General features: G+C 39.5%; 1 protein-coding gene across 7 annotated transcripts in view; it reads right to left on the reverse strand.

Annotated features, from left to right (window-relative positions):
• Tcf12 (transcription factor 12) overlaps positions 1-9,597 on the reverse strand; it is a 238,031-nt gene extending 228,434 nt beyond the window's left edge. For 5 of the 7 annotated variants that reach the window (XM_051197923.1, XM_051197922.1, XM_051197921.1 and 2 more), the window contains exons 1-3: positions 9,447-9,597; positions 8,644-8,740; positions 7,592-7,664 (exon numbers count right to left, since the gene is read on the reverse strand). In XM_051197923.1, the coding sequence (XP_051053880.1) occupies positions 7,592-7,664; positions 8,644-8,718 (148 nt within the window). In that variant the 5' untranslated portion in view covers positions 8,719-8,740; positions 9,447-9,597. Of the gene's footprint in view, positions 1-7,591; positions 7,665-8,643; positions 8,741-9,446 lie in introns of those variants that run through there. The other 2 variants (XM_051197924.1, XM_051197925.1) reach the window with 2 other exon arrangements.
• Between the last annotated feature and the right edge of the window lie 287 nt (positions 9,598-9,884).

Below are 9,884 nucleotides of genomic sequence, written 5' to 3' on the forward strand. Positions count from 1 at the left end.
CAGAAGGCAGGTTCAAATGGCAGTCACATTATGAACATATCTACCCATGATTTAGTTTATGAATTAACAGTGTCCTACCTACAAAACTGTTCTTGTTTTAAACAGTCTTCTGTAACAAAAAGGAAAGACAGCTAAACAATGTGCTCTAGAACTGGGCCTTGTTGAAGGCAGGTGAGTAACCCATCCAGACACAAAGCAGAGCAGGAGCAAGCAGGTCCAGGTGCTAAGCATGGTATCCTTCAGTTTTACTACAAGCATGTTTGTGCTAGGCATTAGGAAATAAAATACATGAAATTTAGTTAAGATGGCTTCTGCTAATTTGCAGTGTATTCTTTCTTTATCATAGAGAAGTTCTAACCCAGTGATTCTCAACCTTCCTAATACTATGACCCTTTAATAGTCTCTCATGTTGTGGTGATCCCAGCCATAAAATTATTTTCATTGCTACTTCATAACTGTAATTTTGCTAGCTATTAACTGGTAGTGTAAATATCTATGTTTTATGATGGTTTTAGGCAACCCTTGTGAAAAGGTTATTCAACACCACCAAAAAAAGTTCATGAGCCATGGGCCAAGAACCATGCTCTAACCCAAAACCTTCTGCAGTCTCCCAGCCTGTCTCCCAGCTATTCTCTCAGGTTATATAATTTTTATTCCATCAAGAATTTCATCCAAGTAGAGAAAACACTACCTACATCTAAGGGATAGTATGTAAGGTTTGCAAAAAGTACACTCATTCCATTCACTATTCTGTACCCTGAAGTACATGATCTACAAAATAACATTAAGAAGAAACAATCTAAAGAAAGAGAAATAAACAGCAGTTAAGTTCCTTAGTAAACAGATACTTTCAAAGCTACTCTTGGGTTTTCTTACATCTTATACATGTAACATGTAAAAACAAATCTAACTTTATCCCATCAAAAGAGCAGCTTGATATGTTGCCATCATGAGGTATTTACTCAACTCTACCACCACAAAAATAATACTGTAAACTACTTAGAACAATACCTATTATAACAATTTAATAAACACTGGATATAATACTAATTATAATTATTATTATTATTACATTATTGTTAATGTTCCCATAAATTCTAGTTAAAAAGAAATTGCATGATGGACATGGTAGTTCATGCTTGTAATCCCAGCTTTTTGGAGGTCAAGGCAGGAGGATTACCATAAATTCAAGCCTGCTATGGAATGAGTTCTAAGACAGCACAGTGAGATTCTGTTTAAGAGAAAAGGGGAGGAAGATGCCACAATAGTAGTAAGTAACCATTTATGTTAGTTTTATGGTATGCAAAATACACAATAACTTTCTTTGATCCTCACTAGGATTCTAAAAATAGGTATTATCTACTTTACACAAATAAGAAAAGTATGCTCAGAGGATTTAAATGATGTGCTTAGGGCCACATTACTAATAAACTGAAAGCCTGAATTCCAGGCCAACTGCACTGCTCTGAAGGTCAACTCCACCCACTACATGGTTCTGCTGAAAAGCCTGAGTTTTTCCTAAAAAGCCAGAATTCAAGGACATTCTCACTAATTTAACTGGTTCCTCTCCATCTCAATAAGCAAGTCAATAAGCATTTCAATAACAAGTCAAAGACTACAGGGAATTCTCTCCAATAACTGCATAAACTCCTTATAAATAACACCAGTGTGTCAAAACTCCATTCATGCTAGTAAGCATCTGTACTTTTACCTTAAATAATCAACCAAAGTCAGATTATATGCCACTAAATCCACCATTAACATCAATCCTTAGCCTCATCATTTATCTCACTGAGTTCATTTCCCTACAGAATCATTAACTCCCAAATTATAACATAGATACAGAGGAAAAAAAACTCTATCCCTTACCAAAGGAAATACATATATAAACACACACATATACATACACACACATATATACAAAACACATATGTACAAAGTGTTCATTACATTATTTGTGAAAAAGAAAATTAACAAAACCTCTATATTCATGCAATCAGAAAACTGTAGTATTGCTGCATCTACTCCTTGCAGGAGATGCAATTATTTTAAACCAAGTTGGTAGAGAATATAACAAGAGAGAAAATGCTTATAATAGACTATAGAGTGAATTTTTAGGGGTGGGTATAAAGTGGAATTACCATTAAGATTTCACCTTGGCAAACATAAATACAGCACATCTAGGTAGGAGGGGAAAAAAAAACTACAAGAAATAAATCAAAACCTAACAGTTTTCTCTGGACAGTGAAATAAGGGTAATTTTTTTTTCCTGTTCTCCAATTTTCTTGACAGTTGACAACTATATATTAATTTTATACATAGATATAAAGGGTGAGTTGTTTCTTTTGTTTTTTTCTAAAACAACACTTTCTCCTCAAAAATTTCTCAGCACGTTCCCCTCAAAAATCTCCAAATTAGCCGAGTTTCCAGTCATTTGAATCTGTATGTGTCTTTTGTTATTGAGGTGGGGGAGTGTGTAGGGGGTGGTATGCCTTGTTTATTATTTGGCTTGGATTTTTTACAACACAAAGACTCAAACTCACTCTGATTTATCATTCTGGGTTAACTATTCTACCACTGAACACTTCCCCAAGTAGGCTGTGTTAAATTTAAGACTCAAAACAATTCATCTTCATTATTTTCAGAACTACCATCCTCCAAACATGCCAGAATGACAATCTTTTGTTGCCATCTCTCTTACCCACAGAGAACTCTGACTCTTCAAGTTCTGAATCCTTTAACTCCTAGTATTTTCTTTCTTTCTACTTCCCAAAAACACTATGGCTAAATCCAAACCTCAGTATCTATCTCATCTCTAGATTAGTACAACTTCCTGAATAAATGTTTTATTTATCCCAGTGCCTTCCCAGTAACAATTCATTCCGCCACAACTTGCTGCATACCAAGTGCTGTTCTTGAGGCTTCCCATTTATTAGTTCCTCTGACCCTTATAACAAACTTACCAGTAGCTATTACCTAACAGATTAAGAACAGTAGCCTATACAGGGGTTAGGTAATTCACCCATGTCCTCTAAGGTAGGAAGTGATAATATCTGAATGTAACCCTAACAAATTCAGCTCCAGATAATAGTCTGTAAATATAAATTCTTGAACAGCAATCAGATGAAGCCAACTTCACTTTTCTCAAACTGTACAGACCCTGTAGTCACAGCAAATTACTACTTTATACTATCCAACTCCTGAAAGGTGAGTTCTCCCCTTCCCTGATTAATCCTGCATATTGCCTTCACAAGTCAACAATAAATCAAACCTTTTAAGTTAAGCTAGTTCCTTCACTCTATAGCACAGCCCTCTTATAGGCAACATAAATTACATTAATATACAGTTTTTGATATTCTGTGTGTACAGAAGTTTACCCTTAAAGTTTTATATTTTATCTTTACACCTAAACAATAAAATGTCACCACTTCCAGTCTATGATCTTCTCTATTTCCCAGGCTGCATAAAGTAGTAATTAATAAATGGTTATCTGACTGAAAATCATATGGTTCAACTATTTAACAAAGCAGGGATACCATTCACTAGCCTTCTGTGGCGCTATGTTGGTTTTTCTCACTTAATTCCTTAAACACATTAGATTTGTCATTTCAACATTCAGGTGACACCCAAAAGCAATCTTACACCTGTTTGATCTTTTGTTGCTGTTTTTTATTTTGTTTTAAGGTAGCTTATTGCACTGTCCAAAAACAGGTTTTGTTTGTTTATGTTGTTGTTGTTTTTAATCTCTTTTCTTTCCTTCTTCTGCTCCTACCTAATGCATCCTAATAAATACCTCTATCTAACAGCACTCTCTTGTAAGAAGATGCCCAAGTCTTCAACAATAAAGCAGGCAGTGAACTTCAAGAATGATTACCAATTGTTTAAGAACAGAAAAGACTACCTGGCTTTATTAATCGTGTACACTCTATGATCCTTTTAAACCAAAACACAGAAACAACTGTGATTATAATTAAGGCTAAATGCTTTTATTTTCCTATCCAAAAGAACCATTGTGAAACACAATATACCAAAAGACAGTGTAAAGACATAAATATAAATCTTTATTTAAGCTGCAGATGAAAAGACAAAAACAATTACAAGCACATTTCACTAGTGTAACTAACAAGTCTCAAGCACTGGGCTCTGATGAGGGGCACTGCACTGCAGCAACTGTTATCAAGAGCACAGTGCTCACAGCTACAATCTTGTGTTTCATTGTCCTGTTTCCCAAGTGTGTGCTTTCATTTACAAAGCTTTCCTAAAAGACCCTTTGTTACTTATCTTTCACCTTAATAAACCATTTTAACTTAAAATATTATGTGTCCCCATGCATATTCATCAGTAGAGCAATATCTAAAATGTTGAGTCATAACATATACCTATTATTTATTTAGGATATACCTATTTATTTAGGATAAAACTTAGTTATCCTAAATCTCAACAGTAACTGATATACACATACCCTTCATAACCTGAAAAACACCTTGAGTGACACGCCAACTTAGTTTCCTTCTTATCTAAAACCACCATTTGTTTGTATTATAGTTCAGTTTTAAAACACATTAGTAAAACCTCAGTTTTCTGTATTTTTTTTCTCACTAGATGTATTCAAATTTCACTATAGCAACTTGAAGTGCTATAGGATGGGGCCACACTTAATAATCCTATCATACATAATAGAGAGAGTAAATACTTAATATTATGGATATTTTTAATTACTAGGAAGGTGTATTCACTTATGAAAGGGCAGCATAAGGATGTGCTTACCCTACCACTCTCAATACCCTATTTGTGACACTGTGTGCTACACTTAAGCAAGACATAATTACCACTGGAGGAAAATGAGGAAAGGAGCTCTGATCTGTGGATACTTTCCCTTTTTTGCTGTTGTTTGTGATATTGGCTTGTTTTTATTTCAACAGAGTCTCGTGTAGCCCACAATGGCCTTTAACTGTTATGTACCCAAAGATGACCTTGAATTCCTGTTCCTCCTGACTTTGCCTCTGAGCTGGGATTACAAGTGTGAGCCACTATACTCAGATGTATAAATTGTTTCCAATAACTATACATAAAGCTGGTGTACCCCACCTTTCATTACCAAAGTAATACTTTTCACAAGGTCATTATGGAACATCTCACACACCCTAACACACCAAATGAACTAAATTACAGTCTAAACTATAATGCAAAGGAAATAACATCTTGAAGAAGATGTACAGATTCAAGTAATAAATACACTCTCTAGTGCCAGCTACTATGCAAGTTGTTTTGCTTCAGAAACAAGATAAAAGGAACATCTCATTCTACAGAATATATTGGGTACTTCAGGTAAAAAGAAAATACAAAAGTACTGTAGATAATCTGGATTGTATTTCAAAAATAATCAACTACAAAATTAAGTCATTCTTTTAAAGAGACAAATAATGAAGAGAATGTAATACTGCATGTTATAAACTGCAGCTCTCACAAAGCAAAAGATGAGTGTCACAAATGTTACTCCAAAGACAAAAACCTCTAGTCTTTACAAGCAGCTCTTCAAAGGGATCATAAAGTGTTCACATCCTATATGTTGCACATCCACAGAAACTAGAGTATGTTACAAATATCCTTTGAAATCAGCACAGTTTACTCAAGTGTCAATAAGATATATGCACAGTACATACACAGAATAATATCACTGTGCCAACTTCTTTTAAACATTCACTAGGGATAAGAAAGGCTACAGAGAAACTCTATTCACCAGATATTTTGTTGTGAAATAACCTCATACAATTTTCTCATTTCAAAATGTAAATCTTCTCATCAATTACTGAAGGGACTATCTTTTACTACAGTTCTTTTAAAACAAAGCTCACAGCTAAATATCGCTATGTTCACAGAATATAGAAATTTAAGTCCAAATAAAATCTTAATCCAGAGAAATGAGTGTGACTTCTATCACAAATATTTGTGTGACACACCCTTGCAGAGTAGTGTCAATGCCAGTGACATGTTTACAATCCACCAGACATTTTCATATCAAAAGTCCCTCATAATTCTTATAATAAGTATAACTATGCTCTTACAAGTTTCTAATGTTCCTATCCTAATCAATGGCCAGCTACATATGTTTTCCACAACTTGAGTAGAAACTACAGTATGAAACAGCAATCAGAACTCACAGAGCACCCCAGGCACCTACCATGTCTTAAAAAAGTAAATCTAGAAGTTTATAACAATAAACTCTTAGTTATAAAAATTAGCATGTCCTCTAAATGCTAGCATAGGGCTGCAATACAGCCAACTTCTCTACAAATCATTTTCTCCCTCTATCTCAGGAGCAGAAAATGCTCCAGTGATTACTAGCAAAGGGGAAAGAGGTGGAAGAATGGGAATCTGGCTAATATTTCTCATCTTTAAAATCAAGAATACTAGCCTTAGGTTATATGAAATCCAAAAATGCTTTTTATTTTCCTATATGATATGGTAAATGACAGGCATCCTATAGTTTCTCCACATGCTATAATGTCATAGTAAAAAATGAAACATGGCTAACCTAATGTGAGATTTTTAAACAGAAACATTTTTTAAATATGAAGTGGAAATAGAATAAAGCATTACACCTGGTTATAAAATGGACCTAATTCCCAGGTGTTCTGCTCTCACAGCCCTTTAGAAACCAGCTATGATTATACGAGGGTAAACAAAAAGCACTGATCAAAAAGCAGTGACTGAGCTTCTGTCCAGAGACCTGACAGCCCGTTTACTCAAGATGATGCTCTCAGTGCTTTTCTCACCATCTCTTTGGGCAGTGAAGAACAAATTTAAGTGATATAGAAATTATAGCTTCTGCAGAATAGAATATGTCCTACTCTGGAACACTTATTTTTAAATTTTAAGTTTTCTTAAAGTTAGGGCAGTGCTTAGTAACAATAAAACAGTATACCAAGCGCAAACAAATTTACCATTAATAGTATTGGCTTAGGAATCTAACTTTTAAAAATGTCCTAATATACAATTACAGGACAAAACTTCACTCATCTAACAGATGTCATTTAAAATAAATCTAAGATTTCATTTATTTCTAACATAAAATTCACATTTTAAATTAATGCTCACAAAATTGCTGATTTCCCAAAGATTTCCAATTTAAGAGCATTTTTTAAAATAAATACAAAGTACTAACTATTGTTTGTCTCAATTCTACCTTTTATACACATAGACCAATAATACTTTTATCCATTTAGAAGCCGGGATTTAATTACACTAATGAGCAGGAAATACATTAAATGTCTGTATACATAAAAGAACACAAATGAATCACAGAGCACCTTCTTCAGTCATTTTTCTAAATACGATCATGACACAATCCACCAAGCTCAAAACAATTTTCAATCTTAACATTCACAAAAGGAAAGCAACTTTAAATCCATGATGAAATTCTCTAAAACATATCAAAGAATTTTTATGACATCCTCCAAGTTTGAGACTTTTTTCAGTTTGTAATTTTAACCCAACACAGTATACAGAATGGTGTGACACACACTAAAATGCTTTACGCCCTTCTATTAAAATATATATATATATATTCTGATCTTCAACATTGTCTTACCTGACCCGCTGAACTGACTGCTTCCCAGTGTCGTCGGTCTTGTTTTCCCACTATTAACAGGTGGAGAAAACATCTGCAAAATAACCCAAATGTATCTGTTAATCTTGAAATTCTTCTATACTCCTTGCAAAGAAAAGTTCTCCAAGTGTCATCAATAAGTTTCTTAATTTAGAATTTGAAATAAAAATAGAAGATACATTCAAACCAAGCATGGCAATAACAAGTGATATTATTTACTAATATTGCTTGGAAAAACTGGTGATATTGGCTATGAAAACCCAGCCACGGGCAAGATTTCAAGATAATTAAGTTTAAACAGTAAATTTTTACCCATGATCTTCACTTTGGCCCTAAGTGGTTCTCATTACATTAGCATTACTTAATAGCACTTGCAATCAGAATCATGTCCGATAAAATTGCCACATACGGGAAAGATAATAACAGTTCTAATACAACAGGTATTGGCCCTGCCTTCTAGGAGCAGTTAACGTTGAAATGCAAACCACTAGTAAGAAATAAGGGCAATCGGCTCTGTGGCTTCACCTTTTATTTTTAAATCATTTTCCATATTATATACACACTGCATATGCATAGTTGAAGTATTCAGCTCAGAAGGCTGGGAATTCTAGCTCTAGGTTGACTTTTCTAAAGCTGACCTCTTTCAGGTACCACAAGCCACTTGAACTCATGGGGAGGTAAACACTAAGAAGAGTTTAAGAAGAAAAAAAAATCTCTTTCATATAAAGTCTAAAATCCCTAATAATCATCAGAGCTAAGCAATGACTCAACCAAAGCTCACGATTGCATTGTTCTTCTTTTAACTGGTTAAATCAAATGACCCCTCTGGCATTAAAGTTTGAAATCTCCAAGTCTAGACATTACATCAAAGTTCAGGTGTCCAACTTGGGGGAGCTGGACTCCAGCCCTCAGAACAGTCGCTGAAAAGCAGATGGAGTTGGCTGCTGCCATGTCGCTTTCCCCCTTTTCTTCCCTGGCTCGCTATCTCGGGAAACCTCAGCAGAACCCCAAGATGCGGAGGAAAGCTCGCATACCGCACTGAAGTCCAGCAGGTCGCTCAGCTCCTTGTCGGTCCCGATCGCGGCCATGCGCTGCTGCTGGGGATTCATCTTCAGCCACTTCTAGCAGGTCCTACGGCAGAGAAGACAAGCTGAGCGGCGGAGACCCGGAGGCCCGACGTGAGAGAGAGAGAGAGGGGCAGCGCTCGGGGCTGGGGGGCGCCGGCAGACACGCCAGACCCCCACGCATCCCCACCAAGGGGAGCGAGGGCAGAGGCGGGTGAGCCGGTTACCGCTCAGCTGCGGGAACCCACGCGTGGCTCGGTGGCTCCCGCAAGTTTCCGAGGTAGCTCGGCTTCGGGGTCCCCCGAGGCGAAGTACGGAACGAGCCCGCGCCCAGCGAGGGAGCAAGAGAGCGGCGGCGACCCGGAGACCAAGTGACTCACTCGCTCGGCAACAATAGAGCTGACAAGTTGCGGGGAGCGCGCCGCTCACAGGCCCGCGTCTGCGGCCCGGACGTCCCCAGCGGGGGTCCCCGGGGTGGCGGAAAGCGCCCCACGCTCGTCCGCGCACGGCAAACTCCGGCCCGGCCTCCTCCTCCCACTTGGGCCGCCCTGCCCTGGACTCGCGGAACAATGAGACGGGCTCGGCGGCTCCCGGGCCCCGAGCGCCGAGCCCCGAGCGAGCGCCGCGCAGGCCGACCGCCGCTGCCCGGGCCTGGACCCCGCGGCTCGCGCCTCCGCCCCGCCGCGCGCCGCAACTTGGACGCGGCCCCGGGCTCCGCCGCGCGGTACAAAGGGACCTGAGTTCCGCGCGTCCCGCCCGCCGCCCGCGGTTACCTGCCGCCCGGGCTCTGCATCCAACCTCCCCGATTAAAGTTCACTTTGGCCGGGAGCGCGGGCTCAGGCTTCCCCCCCTCGCGCCGCCGATAGCTCGGTTGTCTCGGGCCCGCGCGAGCGCTTGGGTCCGCACGGCTCGGGCGCCTCTCGGGCTTAGCCGCCCGTGGCTCCCCGGGCGGGCTGGCGGTCCCCCCGATAGAACTTGTGGGTCTCCTCAGGCGGACATTTTTTTTTCGCTGAGGCGGCCTCAGCACCGAGCTCCGCTCGCCTCCGGATCCCTCCGCGCCTCAAGCGCGTCGGCTTAACCCCTCGCTGCCCGGCGCGCTCCCGCCTCCCGCGCCGAGGAAGTGGGACCGCGGAGGGGGCGGGGAGGCGCGGCGCGGCGCGGGGCGGGGCGGGGCGGCGGACGGACAAAGCCCGCGGCCGGCAGCGGGCGTC

Source organism: Phodopus roborovskii, unplaced genomic scaffold (genome assembly GCF_943737965.1).
Source record: "Phodopus roborovskii unplaced genomic scaffold, PHOROB, whole genome shotgun sequence".
In the NCBI taxonomy this organism is placed as follows: Eukaryota; Metazoa; Chordata; class Mammalia; order Rodentia; family Cricetidae; genus Phodopus; species Phodopus roborovskii.